General features: G+C 36.1%; 3 protein-coding genes and 1 pseudogene across 3 annotated transcripts; 1 reads left to right on the top strand and 3 right to left on the bottom strand.

Annotated features, from left to right (window-relative positions):
• The first annotated feature begins 285 nt into the window (after positions 1–285).
• LOC143458570 (alpha-amylase A-like) lies at positions 286–4,569 on the top strand. Its single transcript, XM_076955349.1, has 14 exons — positions 286–489; positions 724–833; positions 981–1,063; positions 1,148–1,284; positions 1,942–2,002; positions 2,130–2,318; positions 2,397–2,491; positions 2,620–2,749; positions 2,978–3,053; positions 3,143–3,273; positions 3,339–3,521; positions 3,692–3,817; positions 3,939–4,120; positions 4,197–4,569. Exons 1-14 carry the CDS (start codon positions 322–324, stop codon positions 4,314–4,316), a joined length of 1,791 nt encoding a protein of 596 aa, XP_076811464.1. The 5' UTR covers positions 286–321; the 3' UTR covers positions 4,317–4,569.
• A 1,289-nt stretch (positions 4,570–5,858) lies between these two features.
• On the bottom strand, positions 5,859–7,615 carry LOC143458703 (alpha-amylase 2B-like; annotated as a pseudogene).
• Positions 7,616–7,707: 92 nt separating this feature from the next.
• Positions 7,708–8,452, bottom strand: LOC143458698 (pancreatic alpha-amylase-like). The gene is made up of 4 exons (XM_076955549.1): positions 8,433–8,452; positions 8,191–8,307; positions 8,036–8,124; positions 7,708–7,823 (listed from the first exon to the last, which is right to left on the bottom strand). Exons 1-4 carry the CDS (start codon positions 8,450–8,452, stop codon positions 7,756–7,758), a joined length of 294 nt encoding a protein of 97 aa, XP_076811664.1. The 3' UTR covers positions 7,708–7,755.
• Positions 8,453–10,008: 1,556 nt separating this feature from the next.
• On the bottom strand, positions 10,009–10,957 carry LOC143458569 (forkhead box protein D3-A-like). Its single transcript, XM_076955348.1, has one exon. The coding sequence runs from the start codon at positions 10,922–10,924 to the stop codon at positions 10,145–10,147; it is 780 nt and encodes a 259-aa protein (XP_076811463.1). The 5' UTR covers positions 10,925–10,957; the 3' UTR covers positions 10,009–10,144.
• Positions 10,958–18,392: the final 7,435 nt, after the last annotated feature.

Below are 18,392 nucleotides of genomic sequence, written 5' to 3'. Positions count from 1 at the left end.
CTGTTAATAAAGCGATAGAAAAAGAGGATTCGGAGATCGATTTCGATCCGTAGTGAAGTTTGGCTGCCCACTTCAAGATTTTGATTGTTTTTAGTCAGAATAACTTTGATGCAGTAGCGTATATTGAATCAAGCCATTTAAATTGTAAGCTTATGTAAGGGTTTCGGTTAAACCTTATTTCTTCGAAGATTACTTAATCAGCTACAGTACAATACAGTCGAAATATTGCATCAAGTCATATTTATTTTCAAAGTCCACAAAGTACCGAATATATATCTTAATATCAAGAAATATAGAAACTATAGACCAAATAGAAAGAAAATGAGTTTCCTGATTTTATTGACTTTGTTGGGTACAACTATGGCCCAGTGGGACCCAAATTTCGCCCCAGGCCGAGCAGGCATCGTTCATCTCTTTGAATGGCATTGGGACACGATTGCTGACGAATGTGAGACATTTTTGGGACCAAACAGATTTGCTGGAGTCCAGGTATAACTATCAAAAATTGACAGCATGTTTTAAACTCACTAGTAAAATTAAACTTTGTAAGAAACTAAGATTTTAAATAACATGTTGTATATAAATTTTAAAATTTCATTTCACTTTATTTCATTTCAAATTCATTCACATTAGAAGCTTTAAGCAAATGATTGTTCAAGTTAAACCCTAATCCATCTTTCAAAGGTCGCATGTGTAATGCATTATTTGAACGTTGCTTTTAAGATATCACCTCCAAATGAAAATCGAATCGTGGAAGGGCGACCGTGGTGGGAAAGGTATCAGCCTGTGTCCTATATGCTGCAGACCAGATCAGGAGACAGAGCAGCCTTCAAGTAAGTTGAAAGTCAACAAAACAAGCGGTATAGTTTATGTAGAGCAAACATTAAAACATATGAAAAGGAATCGATTTATGCAAACCAATAATTAAAACAGGGTAGCCTATAACTCATCGGTAACAAGATCTAATAAAAAATTAACAGAGATATGGTCAAACGCTGCAACGCTGTTGGAGTGAGGATATTCGCCGATGTTGTAATTAATCACATGTGCAGAGGAGGAACAGGTCAACATATGTATAACATGTGTTAGCAAGAACTTAAACGCATTTCAATGCTACGTTTAACGCTGTATATATTTGATGATTCAGGGGTCGGTACTGGCGGTAATAACTTTGACACAAACATTCAAGATTTTCCTGGAGTGCCTTACTCGGCCTTGGATTTCAATGATAACAAATGTCCTACTGCATCTGGCAACATTGAAAATTACGGAAACATCAACCAGGTATTAAATAATTTTTTCAATCGATTTTTAAAAAAAGAACATATATTTGCCTTGCTTGCAGGAAAATAAATACTAAATAGGTTCAGCCTACTTGGGTCTACCTCCGATGGCAACTCTGCGCCTTCTACATGTATGTTCCCATTGGCTATAGCCAATAAGTAGCCAAAGATGGAAATGCTGCATATAGCACCAGATGTAGACAAATTTACAAACTCATCGTCAGAGCTGTCATCAACTTACTTCCTGTAACTTCAAGATTTACAGGAAAAGTTCATCTCTGAACTGTCATAGCGTTTTAACGAAAGCCGGTTTTGATTAAAAGCGGACCATTTACGAATACACGTTTAAGCTCCATGTGCTTGTTTTAACGCCTGTACCACCACATTGCATAGCACCAGATGGAGACAGATTTATCAATTCATCATCAGAGCTGTCATCAACTTTCTTCCTGTAAGTGCAAGATTTACAGGAAACGTTAATCCCTGAAATGTCACAGGGTTTTAACTTTTAATGAAAGCCGGTTTTGATTAAGTGCAGGCCATGAAACCCTTTTCATCCAAACATTATTCAAACTATAAGCTATGCACAATGTGCAGCTGCATCCAAAGCGAATGGAAAAATTAATTTGGTTTTTTCTTGTAATTTTTACTTTTGAAGGTAAGAAACTGCAAGCTAGAACGTTTGCCGGACCTTGATCAAGGAAATGATTACGTCAGAGGTAAAAATATATTCACCAATAAACATTGTGTACAACGTTGTACGTTACACAAAAAAATGATATTTTATGGATTAAAATGTGACATTTGAATGTTGGTATTTGGTCTATGTTAACCTTTGCTTAACAGGAAAGATCGCCAATTTCATGAACGACTTGACATCACTGGGTGTAGCTGGGTTCCGGGTGGACGCCGCAAAGCACATGTGGCCGGGTGACTTGAAAGTAATCTTTAACGCCCTTGATGATCTTCCTACAGAAAAAGGCTTCCCAAGCGGAACCAGACCTTTCATCGTTCAAGAAGTCATTGACCAAGGAGGTATAAAATTTTACGCAAGTGAATAACCTGCAATAGCCCTCAAGATACTCCTTGTTTTATTGACTACACTTGACTTAGGTGAACCAATCAAAGCAAACGAGTACTTTTCTCTTGGTCGAGTCACTGAATTTAAATATGGTCTTAACTTGGCATCTAACCTCGACAAAATACAGGTAATTTTCGGCTAAAGCTATCATAAGGCAGATTGCATGAATTCGTTTATGTATAGACAGCAACATGACATAGAGGCTAGTTCTAGTGATGTGACTGACTGACATACAGCAACCTTTTGTGTTTGCAGTACCTGGAAAACTTTGGTGAAGATTGGGGAATGATGCCAGAAGGCAACTCCCTGGTATTTCTCAACAATCACGACAACCAGAGAAACCACGGTGGCGGTGGAAACGTGATTACCTTCGAAGATGCGAAAAGTGAGCAGGCAAATATCTGTTGTGTAGGCTATCATCGAATAATAATGCTTTCTTCCATCTAATATTATTTTAAGCCAAATTTATGTAAACAAACGTGTATATTCTTCTCCAAGCCTAAAAATTCTCAAAGGGAAGCATTTTATGTATTATAACCGCAATAAAAAATTGGTGTTCTTCTTCCTTTGTATAGTATTTTTTCTTTCCATTATAAAATGTTTTCGTGAATAGACCTGAAGATCTTTACCGCTTTTATGATGGCTTGGCCCTATGGAGTTACCAGGATAATGTCAAGTTATCACTTCAGGTAATTTTGTCGTAATTTAAGCTGATAGGCTTATGCTTATGTTTGTCAGTAGCTTAAGAAAGTGCTTAAAACTCTTTATACTTCTTTAGCAATACCGACGAGGGACCTCCTAAAAGTCAAAGAAGTGTAAATGCCGATGGAAACTGTGGTAACGATTGGGTTTGCGAGCACAGATGGAAACAAATCAAGAACATGGCTGCTTTTTCTGCCGTCGCATCTGGTTCGTGTAGTTGTAGCAAATGAACTTTACAAAATACATCATTTTTGGGTCAATCTCACTTACAGGACAACCGGTGAAGAACTGGTGGGACAACAACGACAACCAGATAGCATTCTCTCGTGGCGACAAGGCGTTCATTGCCATAAACAAAAAAAGTCAAACCCTCCACAGGACTCTCCAGACAGGAATGCCCTCTGGTCAATATTGTGACATCATTTCTGGTAACTTCCAGAATGGCATTTGCAACGGTCAGTTCCGATTTGAAAACAATTGCTTGCAAAAAAGTCAATAAAAAACAAGTTCAACTGAAGTTATATTTACCCTTATAAAAAAGCTTTTGGTGACTTACTGTATATTTTGTACAGTGTATAAGCTACTACAAGAACTTCTACAATATGCACTTTACTTTTGATTTCAGGTCAATGCATCACAGTCGACGGATCGGGTTACGCAAACGTAAGAATACCTAGCAATGAAAATCCGTTTGTTGCCATTCACATTGACGCTCCTTGCAATTGTGACGGAGACTGTGGGTCAAAAACAGGTCAAGCGAAATATTTTGTGTTGTTCTTATGATGTAACGTTGTATAGGTTACCTCTTCAAAAATATTATTAAGGGCGAATATGCGAGAGCATATAATATAAATTTTGCATTTGCTTTCCAGACTGTATTAGCTGCAGTAGTTGCAACAAGAAAATCAATTGCGGTCACTTTGGAATAACAAGGACCGAATGCGAACTTGCTGGGTGCAGCTGGTGTCCAGTAAGCGTTGGAAATGATCCTTGGTGCATCTATACATCTTCTTCCGTACATAGTAACAATGAAGGTTCAAGCTGTTCTATGAGTGTAAGTGGTAGCTTTCATTTGCATTACCTTCATACAAGTGATATATTGCTTTTTCGTTTACATTTAATTCTTGCAGGATTCGATAAAACAAGATTGTGGGCACTTCGGAATAGATCAAAAAGGGTGCGAAAATGGGGGTTGTTGTTGGGCGGAATCGGTCATCTCTGGGGTACCATGGTGTTTTCATCCAAATTAAGTCTTACAATTCAAAGAAAATATGATAAGATTTTGTTATAAGGATTGATTAATGGAAAATGCCACGGATTTCTCATTGTGTTGGCAACGGTTTATAAAGATTCGGAAACGAACATCGAGAATAATGAGGCTTGTCAGTTTTGAAAAAACAACATAATGAAGCATTTTAAAGATTTTTAAAACTATTTTTTTGACTTAGAAATCGTCTCGTTTTGTTTGAAAAGATACCATAGAAATAAAAAACCATCAGAAAGTAGTGAGCTTAAAACGTTTGTGATTTCAGTGCTGTCCATTATAAAATTTCGCGTCTATTCAAGACGCTTCTTAATCTTAATAGAACTCACGTTATTAGGCCGTTTTATTAACTATACCTAATGGTCACATCGATTATGAGACGTTAACTCAATTAGGAATAGGACGAGTTCCGTTACTTAGAAGGAGGTGGTAGTGTAACCTAACTTTTTCTGACCAGGTAAGCTCCCCGCTTTAACGGCTAGTCAATTAGCCAGACTCTCTTATTTTTACGAGTCTTTCTTAGATAAAAACAAACGTCTTCTCTTTATTAAAACCAAACGTAGACCAACTCAACTCAACCAAGAACTTGCCAGCCAAGCAACCAACCAAAACACAGAATTAATCTTGGCCACATAGCAAGAAACTTAAGCGTGGGGCGTTAATTACCAAATAGGTCTACAGGGGTAGTGCGGTGACGCGGAACAAGAAACAAGCTAAAAAAAACCCTGAAGGTGTAAATGGTAAAGAAGTGCGACAGTGCGAGAGAAGTTATGAAAACCGAAAAGTATACGCAAGTACACATAAATGAAGTAATGAACAGCACCTATAGAAACGGATGACACACACATATTGGACTAAATTACTGTATAATATAATGCAGCAGAAAAACAGTGCACGCACACACTAAGGTAAAAACTCCCTAACAGTTTACGGGGTAGTAAATATAAAACAAACACTAAGTAGTCATAAACAGCTTACACCGTAAACAAGTGCTTTACAAACCGGGTGTTACAACATTAAAATGCAGTGCTTATAAAACAGGTGTGAAAAGATATTCTCGTGACAGTAGGACGTTGGAACTGCAAGCTCCTGAAGCGCAGCACGGAACATCGACATGAAGTGCAACCATTTGGATTGCTGCCTTGACGAATATTGAGAACAGCATAACCGTTCGCATCCACGTTGACACAATTTCCTACAAATAGGAAGGAGTGTAGTCTATCACAAATATGCATATATATACACATATATATAGGTAGCTGTCACACAGATATAAAAAAAGAACCAATTCAACCTTAACGTTCTTATCTGGTTCTAATCATATTCTAATCACCGTAAATCATGTGATGTAAACAGCTTGCAAACTTACGGGTTAAAAACGAAAAACATGTGTTAGTTTACTAATTCCCCCGTCAGAGTAAGCTTTGTTCACATAAATACCAGAAATTACATCGCAATAATCTCCAAAATGCAGGCCGTTTATAAAATGTCCGATTATGTCATATTCTTCTTTGTTGATGACCAGAAACGCTTTCCTTCCTTGGGAAAATGCAATCTGATTGTTAGTGCTGTACCAATTCTCTACTGACTCTCCTGTAAGAGTACTCAAGGCTAGAACTTGTCTATACGATTAGTGGTCACCACCTGTGGCCACCTGTGTTCACACACCCACCCATTTCCACAAAGTGCCGTTCAAGTTTACGGTGCGTTAGTTTGGTGGAGGACGCTCGTTTGAGTTACTAAAACATAATGAGTTTGATCAGCGCCTTTTGGCGGTTTTTGAACTTTATATGAACCACTTTTTGTCTACTGAAGAGCTACAGCATCCGAAGGGAATGCATTTGCATGAAGCAGATCTTAAAGTAAATCCGATGCTTCGAAGAGAATCTTATCGGGCCGTGGGATCTTAAAGGGCATTCGTGTCCTTTTACAAAATAATGTTTGAAGGCATCATAACATTGTTTACCTGAAGTTATAAATGGACAAAATCCTGGTTATACTCCGTATGGCCAAGCCATCATGAAAGCGGTGAAGATCTACAAATCAAATATGAATTTCAGATTGCAAATTACGTACATTATTCCCAAATCTTAACAAATAAAAGAAGTGCTCAATGCAATGAGGCAATTCCACAGATACAGGGTCGGTTATATGTTATATTGTTTGAAATTGCTTCCCACGCACCCACTCAAGCAAAAGTTGTAAAACCTATGTTATTAACTTGTTCTGTGTTGCTTAATCCCATCGTTCAAATAAAATGCACAAAAGCGAATTATGAACAAGAGTAAATAATGCAATTTATGGAGAACAGTAGTTAAGGAAACTACCGGCCCGCACAGATGTCAATATGTGGCATCGGGTACCATAAGGATCTTTGAAAGTGATGACACCTCCAGCACCGCCGTGGCCTCTCTAGTTGTCGTGGTTGTTGAGGAACAACAGAGCTCTGTCATCTTGCATCAACGCCCAGTCACTCACAAAATTGTTGAGATTCTAGAAAATATTGTAACTAGCAAAAAAGCTCAAAATATGCCTGATCAAGTGATCATGGTCTAAACATATTTTCCCGTTTGTGGTATTTTTGTACAATTCCCATACCTTGTAAATTAGCTTACCTATATACTGGACACATAACACTGTATGACTGTATGTACAACTACAACGCATATACTGTAAGCTATTATAGGCTTTGACACCTGAATGTTGTTGCGATTGGCCATCGTGTCTACACCGTAGTTAAATTCAGTCATTCGCCCCAGGTTAAAGTAATCACTTGCAGATACATGTTCGCAGTTATCTTTTCCATTTTAAGCAAAAAAGTAATAACTGTTATAGCCTGACGAAAAGAATTACCAGTACTGAAACATGTGCAGTGTTAAGTCACAAGAATGAGCTTTTGTGATATATACCACATACCTCCCAGATCATTGACCTCCTGGAAAATGAAAGGTCGTGATTTTAGTGGGAAATTGGACGAAAGGTCATTCAAGGAGTCAAATATTTGTTAAAGGTCATTTGGCCACATATGTTTACTTGCGTCCACTAGGAACCCAGCAACCCCCATGGAAATCAAAACATTTATGTATGCAATGAATTTACCTATAACATAAAGAGTAAATTTTTTTGTGCTGGTTTTCGTCATCATTTCAAATTCTGTTTATCAGCCACTAAATAGTAAAAATGTTTGTATTTTATCATTTTTCGAACCTTGCGTGTTCGGAGATTTTTGATTCAAATCGAGCAGGCCCAACAATCTGCAATTTCGAACCTTTCGAACACAGACATTATATTTATTTTTACCAATTTTCCTGCAAACAAGTTGACAAGTAGCATGACATAACTATTTAGGCTTATGACCTGAAAAGCGTCGTTTTAATCTTTAATATTTCCGGATTCAGTCTTGCATAAATCGTCGTTGAAGTTCTTCAATGAATGTGGTACACCATCAAAAGCACCTTTATCAGCGTCTTAGTAACTACTCCCAGTTCCAGTGCTTACACCACCAAAGAAAAGTAAGATCTCCTATATCTTATATATATATACTGTATATAATATTTTTAAATAAAATCACCATAGTTTTTCGTGTAGAAGTTGAAAAGGAAAAGCAAATGAAAATTATCTTAAATGCTAATTTTTTGTTATAGAGTTACTGTAAAGAGTGTGAGAAATTTCTGTAAAGAGAATACATATTTTTAATAAATTTACCTTGTCCGGCGTCGGCTGCACACATATGATTGATAACTGCATCCACATAGACTCTTACCCCCGCTTTGTTGCATCGGGCTACCATATTCCTTTGAAAAATGTCATATTATCTTCCACGCAGACCAACAAAAATAAGACAATAAGTGTCGTCTTACTCAAAGTCGGTTCTATCTCCAGATCTTGTGCTTAGCTTGTATGAAACCGGTTGATATCTTTCCCACCTAGGTCGTGATGGTCCATTGACAATGCGGTTTTCATTTGGAGGAACACACCTAAAAAGTGAGCTTTACTTTTATTTGTTTACTGACATTTGAAAGGTTTATTTTAACTGCAGCTATATCATATTGATACTGACTTAGATAAAGTGCTGAACACCATGCTAACTGCTGATACTCACCTGTTACTACTTGCAAACATATGGTGCGATGCTAATGAATAACTAATAGACAAACAACATTGTGGCAATGGTTTATGGAGACAATCATTACAGACTATGTTTACTGTTCTTCATTTCAGAGTTAGGTACAAGCGAGATCATTTTTTGAAGCAGTTGCGAGAGCGACATTATTTTTTAATAAATAAAGAATGAAACTGGGAGCACGCTCCTTTTTTGTGCATTGCTCTTTTAAAAATCGCTCATCATCGCTCTTTTACTTAGCACAAAAAATCGCACGTTAACATGCTTATATAAAAAAGAGGCCAGCTTTTTGCACTGACTTTGTTTCAACCCACTTTGAAACTTATACTCTAACTTGAGTCCTAACTGTATTCCTAGTAACTGAAATGCAGACTTAGATTAACAAAAGTTTACAGAATCCAACTTGCTTGAAAAAATACTTTAAAACTCAAACGATTGTCCAACCTTCTGTTTCCCATCCTATAAAAGTTTCCATGGATGGCTACGTGACATACGCTACGGGGCAGAGTTAGCTGTCGTTAGCGCAAATGTTTAACACGAAAACTTTCGTAAATGGTGTTTTCACAGCTTGTATGTTGATAAACAAGTTTACTTCCATAGTTGAGAAGATTCTGTACAAAACAATTTTGCCATACCAACGTAATAATGACCGCTGGTGAGTGTAAATTCTTAATTCACATATAGTCGCATATATTTATGAATACAGGAAAACAATCTCACGATATCAATAATTTGTATCGCGAGTGTGGAGAAACCAGTCACAAAAATAAGGGCATATACTCTCGGATAAATATTATTCAGGCACAAACCTCCTTTATTAATATTACATTATTATACATTATATTGTTATATGTTATATAACTATTACTCAAGCAAAAACACTACTTCTAATATAACAAACTCATAACATGCAAGTATGGCTTTGCGGTCTATAAGAATAGCCTACTTTTGTACACGTTTACACAGGTGATAAATACTAAAATAAACGTAGCATTAAAATGACATTCATGGAACTATTTGCTCTGTCAGAACTTTACTGTTAATTTCACTTTTTTCCTTATACCTCTTTTTTCTTGTGCTCAATCCAGTGCTTTGTGGTTTGCATCCTGATTTCAACAGACAATCTTTTCATTGCACAAAACATTTCCTTTTTCGCTTTTATTATCATAAAATAACGAAAAGGAAAAACAACGTAACATGCTGCCAATTTGATACTCTCAAAAGAAGTAAACAACGAACTTGCATGTATCACAGAGATATACTTGGATTACGAAAAGATTTATCGTATTTTGTGTTAATTAATACTTATAAAAAACTTATAGGTTATATGTACGCATATTGCAAATGCGTAGAATATTCTTTTTGATTGACATGTTTCAAATGGGAAACAGCAAAAAGAAATATACAGGCTTACTATACGCTTACACTTGAAACGTTTACAGCATACCCAAAAAGCATAGGCTAAATACTACGTGATTAAGGTATAATGCTAATGTCAAATGTCAAAAGTGCTGCAGCCGGTGAAGAGATACTTTTTGATTTTCCGTTGTTAAACTTTGAAGTAGAGGTAACCATTTTAAATGGTTGAATTCGTCTAAGAAATAGTTCTTTATTATATGCCCATTGAAACAGTCGAGAGGCGACGCGTTGATTTTTCTTGCGGCACAATGACCATAAACAGGTGATGATGACTAATCGGTGTGAAGTAAATGGTGGATAGGATTGCTATCACTGAAAGAAGGTCGATCTTCTTCACGAGAGGAAAACTTAGTTTTACCAATCAAAGCATCAATAGAAAATAGAGAAAGACTTTTTTTGTCAGGCAGTCTCGCAGTGTTGGGACTTTGAAGTGGTGCGATTTCATGTAATCCGCGGCCAGCATGCTTTGAGAACATAGGAAAAGATTGATAATCTGGAGTACAAGGAAAGCTTTCTGAGGGACTCAGAAAACAGTGTGATGGTCGATATTGGGAAAACTGCGGAAAACTAAAGCCCAAACTCGTTACTTGCTGACTTGCAAATTCTTGTGTAGATATTAAAGGAACATTCGGCGGCAAGGGATTCATGTATGCGTAAGGATTAGCCAGTGCAGGCATGAAAGTTGCTTGTGATGTGGGGTATACTCCAAACGGTCGACCGTAAGGATTAGCGCCAATGCCTTTTACGGAAGCAGCCATCGTGCGGTCTTGAAACACGTCGCGTTGTGATCTTTTGAACCGCTTTCTTCGCCGAAGAAAAGAACCATCATCAAACATGTTTTCCGCATTTGGATCCATGGTCCAGTAATTGCCCTTGCCAGGATTTCCAGCCTTTCGGGGAGTCTTCACAAAGCAGTCGTTCAGAGAAAGATTGTGTCGAATTGAATTTTGCCAGGCTGGAAACTTTTCCTTGTAGTATGGAAATCGATTCATGATAAACTCGCAGATTCCATTTAAAGTAAGTTTTTTCTCCGGAGCTTGAAGAATGGACATAGTGATAAGCGCAATATAAGAGTACGGTGGCTTGTCACGCTTCTTGCCCTCTTTGTCCAAGGTATCATGACTGTTTTCTGAACTAGTAATAGCTGCAAAATCTTCTTTGTACTTAGCACCATCCTTGTCATAGTTCATTTCATTTTCCTTCGGACCTCGAAAGGATGATTCTGCAGCAGAACTGTCACTCGAAAAAGGTGCAGAAACCGATGTTACATTCATTTCAACATCTTTACGAGCACCTATCATACAAATTAGTTTGGTAGTAATTTTTAACCTAATCTTTGTTTTATATAAAAAGCGCGTCGCGTTTAACCCGTTTTTATGAAATCTCAGTAGGTCACTAAATAAAGATGCAATTTATAAAAAAAAAGTTAATGTTGTTTAAGTGACCTATGTGCATTAAAATCTATACCTTAAACAAGAAGTAGCCTATTCCCTAGTTCGATATTAACATTAAATTATTGCTTGTGCTTACCTGATTCAACACTGGATTCCAGAGACGATGGTGGCTCTGCCATTGTTTGCTAAAGTTGTTGAGGTTTTATCAAATTTTCTTTCAGAAATTGGAATCAGACTTAATATCTATTCATTCGGTCTATAAACCTGTGGCAAACTAGACACGAAAAATAAGGTAATGTGCTAATATTAAAATAAAAATACTAATAACTTAATTATATAAACGGATGAATACATGCTTATGTCAACTAAACTGCAATAATGTTTACATTTACATGCAAATTAATCTCATTACATTGAGAATGCAACTCAGCTGTCAATACACTGTATATTGGCTGACACACAAAACAAGTAAAACATAAAAAGGCATTCTTTTGCGATATGTTATTTATAGCTTTCCCTGACGGCTTTGTCGCTGAACTGAATGAAACAAACAGGTATTTTTTGATTTCACTTCATATCATAAGGGCGGAGAATTTTCCGCACGTTGTTTAAACTTAATTTTTGTACTATATGGTTTTTAATGCTAGTCGTTTCTGTCAATGTTCAACAATATCTGTTCATAAATCAATAACTTACCTTTTACATCTAGGGCAAAGTGTTTTAGATCTTAGGCAAAGCGTGAACGTATACACTAACTAGATTCACTTGCGTGAAGCTATGACTTACTACCATTACCAATCCTTGTGATAACGATGCAAAAGTTCACTACAGAATTTATAGGCGAGACTTGTTTTGAGGTTGCAGATAATATAATCGACCAGCAACTGAATAACCTTTTGATGGCGGTTTAACGTTTGAAAACTAAAGTAAATACTCGTCAGATCAAAATCAACCAAGTCAAAAACGCTGCAAAATTATCACTAAGGTAGTATAAAAGCAAATACAGATAACAAGACATCACATACTTAGACAAGGTTCTATCAAAGATATGCAATCTCGTTAATGGCACTTCTTATAAACAGTTTATAGCAAGAATGTTGAGCCAAAAAGTATATCAACTTAAAACAAGATCTATTGACAGCAGTTACAGCATAGTTATTATTATAAGCACTGCATGGAAACTTCCGTTTCATGCTTGATTTCAGAGGGTGTTGTTATGAAAGAGGCATTTTTTAAAAAATGGATGAAATGAGTGAGCAATGCTAATGATATAGCATAAAAATAAAGTACATTATATGACAACAGTTACCAACAATTTTAAGGTTATAAATATTTGCGGAAAATACACGTTAATGACGTTATTGATTGATTTATTCTTTTTTGTTTGGCAAGATAGCAAAGAACTTGGGCCTACACCCTCCTTTCAACCCACTCGAAATCCAGTGTTTGGAGGGGAACCAGGAGGCCCAGGAACAAATCTTCCTTTTTGCGACAGCGGTAATATTAGTATAAACCCTGTGGGAATGGGGTAATTGAGTAAGTATAACGCATAATAACGATACAAAGATATTTTGTTTAACAATAAGCTTATGACAACTGTTTTAAACTGCAAAGGAATTTAGAAATAAATCTCTTGAAAACGTTTGTTGCGTACCTTCATGTCCTACATGTATAGGCCTTTTAACAATCATCCTTCTATTTTTTAGACCTTTTAGCCATGCTTGTCTGATTTCTGTCAGATTTTTCTGCTGTTGGGACAGCACTTTACGCAAATGTTGCCGAGCATCGTTTGAAGATACAGTAATTGTTAATTGTGTTTAAAAATTCGATGCAAATTACCAAACTGAATGAAAACATAGCCTTCAACATCTCTTTGGTACGCACTGAAGTTCTTGCCTTGAACGCTCATATATGTCTATGTATCGTTTGTAAAGGGCGTGTTGTATTTTTGTTTTTTTTTTCTCAGTGTCAGACGTTACGGATTCTTGTCCTCCAGGCTTGGTCAACTCATCTAGATGCGATGGAAAAAAGGTTTATTGTCTATTATTTCTGATTCATTCCCAAAGAATATGTTGTATACATTTTTACGATGTTACGATTCACTTTGTTTATTATTTTCTGAAAAAGTGAAATTTTTAATACTATAATCTCAATTTGTTCTCCATTTTTGGAGAAGGAAAGAATCGCAGAGTAACTCCGTGCCAAAAGTTAGGATCGTGTCTAACTTATAACTTATACAGGCTAACAATTGTTTCAACGTATATGCCAAAGCGGTTACATTGGAAAATTTTGTCAGGGTGAATGAGTAAATAATTTTTCCAAATTTTATAATTATTTTGTTATAACAAAGTGGTACCTGGCATCGGAGTTTTATACATGCACTGACAAAATCAGTTGTCCGTCCTTTGCACTAAAAAATGTTTTCACTATAGGAAAACAATCTCATGTTATCAATGATTTGTATTGCTAGTGGGGAGAAACCAGTCACAAAAATAAGGACATATACTCTAGGATAAATATTATTCAGGCACATACCTCCTTTATTAATATTACATTATTATAAAGTATATTGTTATATGTTATATAACTATTACTCAAGCAAAAACACTACTTCTAATATAGCAAACTCATAACATGCAAGTATGACTTTGCAATCTATAAGAATACTTTTGTACACGTTTACACAGGTGATAAATACTAAAATAAACGTAGCATTAAATTGACATTCACGGAACTATTTGTTCTTTCAAAATTTTACTGTTAATTTCACTTTTTTCCTTATATTTTTTTTTACATCCTGATTTCAACAAACAATCTTTTCATTGCACAAATTTTCTTTTTCGCTTTTATTATCATAAAATGACGGAAAGGAACGACAACGTAACATGCTGCCAATTTGATACCTTCAAAAGAACTAAACAACGAACTTGCATGTATCAAAGAGATATACTTGGAGCACGACAAGAAACATCGTATTTTGTGCTAATTAATACTTATAAAAAACTTATACGTTATATGTACGCATATTGCAAATGCGTAGAATATTCTTTTTGATTGACATGTTTCAAATGGGAAACAGCAAAAGGAAATATACAGGCTTACTATACGCTTACACTTGAAACGTTTACTGCATATCCAAAAAGCATAGGCTAAATACTACGTGATTAAGTATAATGTTAATGTCACGCATCACGTAGTGGAAGTATACAGGTATGAAACCAGGCAAATATTGGCTGCGGCCTTGAGCACTAATGATGTTGGCCGAATATGCGGAGTTGAGAATTCAACAGTCAACAGTTTGTTACAAGGTGATATATAGTTCGACTAAAACAGGACCAGCCCGGTTTAATGGGAGAAACCTTTTCTGCAAATACGTTCACTTACAACGTATATCTATCGATGTTGCGAGTGAAGCCCGAAAGTACTGCAGCCGGTGAAGAGATACTTTTTGATTTTCCGTTGTTAAACTTTGAAGTAGAGGTAAACATTTTAAATGGTTGAATTCGTCTAAGAAATAGTTCTTTATTATATGCCCATTGAAACAGTCGAGAGGCGACGCGTTGATTTTTCTTGCGGCACAATGACCATAAACAGGTGATGACTAATCGGTTTGACGTAAATGGTGGATAGGATTGCTATCACTGAAGGAGGGTCGATCTTCTTCACGAGAGGAAAACTTAGTTTTATCAATCAAAGCATCAATAGAAAATAGAGAAAGACTTTTCTTGTCAGACAGTCTTGCAGTGTCCGAACTTTTAAGTGGTGCGTTTTCATGTAATCCTCGGCCAGCTTGCTTTGAGAATATAGGAAAAGATTTATAATCTGGAGTACATGGAAAGCTTTCTGATCGAGGGACTCAGAAAACAGTTTGATGGTCGATATTGGGAAAACTGCGGAAAACTAAAGTCCAAACTCGTTACTTGCTGACTTGCAAATTCTTGTGTAGATATTAAAGGAACATTCGGCGGCAAGGGATTCATGTATGCGTAAGGATTAGCCAGTGCAGGCATGAAATTTGCCTGTGATGTGGGATATACTCCAAACGGTCGACCGTAAGGATTAGCGCCAATGCCTTTTATGGAAGCAGGCATCGTGCAGTCTTGAAACACGTCGCGTTGTGATCTTTTGAACCGCTTTCTTCGCCGAAGAAAAGACCCATTATCAAACATGTTTTCTGCATTTGGATCCATGGTCCAGTAATTGCCCTTGCCGGGATTTCCAGACTTGCGGGGAGTCTTCACAAAGCAGTCGTTCAGAGAAAGATTGTGTCGAATGGAATTTTGTCAGGCTGGAAACTTTTCCTTGTAGTATGGAAATCGATTCATGATAAACTCGCAGATTCCATTTAAAGTAAGTTTTTTCTCCGGAGCTTGAAGAATGGACATAGTGATAAGCGCAATATAAGAGTACGGTGGCTAGTCACGCTTCTTGCCCTCTTTTTCCCAGGTATCGTGACCGTTTTCTGAACTAGTAATAGCTGCAAAATCTTCTTTGTACTTAGCACCATCCTTGTCATAGTTCATTTCATTTTCCTTCGGACCTCGAAAGGATGATTCTGCAGCAGAACTTTCACTCGAAAAAGGTGCAGAAACCGATGTTACATTCATTTCAACATCTTTACGAGCACCTATCATACAAATTAGTTTGGTAGTAATTTTTAACCTAATCTTTGTTTTATATAAAAAGCGCGTCGCGTTTAACCCGTTTTTATGAAATCTCAGTAGGCGACTAAACAAAGATGCAATTTATAAAAAAAAATTTTGTTGTTTAAGTGACCTATGTGCATTAAAATCTATATCTTTAACAAGAAGTAGCCTATTCCCTAGTTCGATATTAACATTAAATTATTGCTTGTGCTTACCTGATTCAACATTGAAATCCAGAGACGATGGTGGCTCGGCCATTGTTTGCTAAAGTTGTTGCGGTTTTATCAAATTTTCTTTTAGAAATTGGAATCAGACTTAATGTCTCTTCATTCGGTCTATAAACCTGTCGCAAACTAGACACGAAAAATAATGTAATGTGCTAATATTGAAATTAAAATACAAATAACTTAATTATATAAACGCATGAAAACAGGTTTATGTCAACTAAACTGAACTAATGTTTACATTTACATGCAAATTAATTTCTTTACATTGAGAATGCAACTCAGCTGTCATTACACTGTATATTTGCTGATACGCAAAACAAGTAAAATATAAAAATGCATTCTATTGCGATATGTTATGTATAGCTTTCCCTGACAACTTTGTCGCTGAACTAAATTAAACAAACGGATATTTTTTGCCTTCACTTCATATCATAAAAACGGAGGACGTTGTTTAAACTTAATTTTTGTACTATATGGTTTTTGATGCTAGTCGTTTCTGTCAATGTTCAACAATATTTCTTCATAAAACAGTAACGTACCTTTCACGTAGGCTTTATAACGCAATAAGATAGATGGAGCTATGAGTTACTACCATTACCAAGCCTTGTGATAACGACGCAAAATTACACTACAGAATTTATAGACGAGACTTGTTTTGAGGATGCAGATAATATAATTGACCAGAAACTGAATAACCTTTTGATGGCGGTTTAACGTTTGAAAACTGAAGTAAATATACTCGTCAGATCAAAATCAATCAAATCAAAAACGTTGTAAAATTATCATTAAGGTAGTATAAAAGCAAATACAGATAACAAGACATCACCCAGACAAGGTTCTATCAAAGATATGCAATGTCGTTAATGGCACTTCTTATCAACAGTTGCACTTCTATCGAAATTAGCCGGCTTAGTTCAAAGTGTGTGGGCACTGAATAAGTCATACTTAAACTAAGGCGATATCTTCAACAACTACATAGCCTATAGCTGTTTTATGGTAACCCCTCCACAAAAAATTTCCTTTGTAATATCTAACGATATTTATATTTTTGAACATTGTTTATAAATTCATTCGTGCTCTCTTGCAATATGCTAAAATATTTTGAATAACTAAAACGTGAGCATGCAGTCGTTCTGGAAAATTGTTGGCTTGCGCTCATGCTGCCTTTTACTACGTTTCGTGAAACTTGGTAGGACTTGCTAAAAAAGGAAAAATTATGGTAGAAAAGTTAAACATATTAATACAACTAAAGTATAGAACGTACATTGTTACATTTTTGTCGTTTATAGTCGTTGATTGCTATTCTCCAAATCCTTGTCATCAAAATGCTCAGTGCACTAACGTCATAACAGGCTATATTTGCACTTGAAACCCAGAATTTACCGGTAATGGATTTATTTGCCAAGGTGACAATTTTTAATAAACATTTTAACAGCTTACAACAGTAGGCTACGTGTAACGTTGTGGTGCTCCTCTCTTCCATCCAAACCAATTAAGAAGTAGGTTTTTAACTCACACCAAGCATTTCGAGTTGTTGGTTATAAATTACTTTTTCTGTCAACCGTCAACGGCAGTGCCGAATGATTCTATCTTTAATTCTGTTCTTGAAAATGAATCCTGGCTTGATATCGTATGACCGACCTGCACTTAGTGAAAAGAAACATTATTTTACTGTATGTTCTTGAAGCCAGAAATTCGCCAAACAATAGGTATGTTGCTAACAACGGCATGTTGTTTTCTGCGTTTAAAAGTGTCTTGTTGTTTACTGCGTTTAAAAGTGTCTTGTTGGACGTAAATACATATATTAATTTGCAAGTATTAAGATGTATATCTTATAACTGCTACTAAAAATAACAATGTATCACGGCTTTGTTGTGAAAGACTTAGTTTGCATCAGGTTTTACTTTCGCGAAATTAAAAGTTCAAAACTACCTGATTGAGTATCGGAGTCCATCAGTTTAAAGTCCTATCTTTCCATACAGGTATTTCTGTTATATAGCTAGTGTGAGAGCGAAGGGTGCTTGTTGTGGTCTAAAGTATATGAGGATGTGTAGCAGATATTATTGATTTAATAACGCAGTTAGATGGTTGAAAATACCACAAGCATAACATGTACGTCGAAAATAAAGAATATTTTTGCTACAAAAATAGGGAATTTTATATAAAGCTCTTTGACAACATATTATTTTGGTTGAAGTTTTTTGCAAGCATAGGGACTACCGCATATTACAGAAATAAGTTATGTTTGTGTGG

The sequence above is a fragment of the Clavelina lepadiformis genome, chromosome 5 (assembly GCF_947623445.1).
Source record: "Clavelina lepadiformis chromosome 5, kaClaLepa1.1, whole genome shotgun sequence".
Lineage (NCBI taxonomy): Eukaryota > Metazoa > Chordata > Ascidiacea > Aplousobranchia > Clavelinidae > Clavelina > Clavelina lepadiformis.
This window is presented reverse-complemented; position numbering and strand designations above follow the sequence as displayed.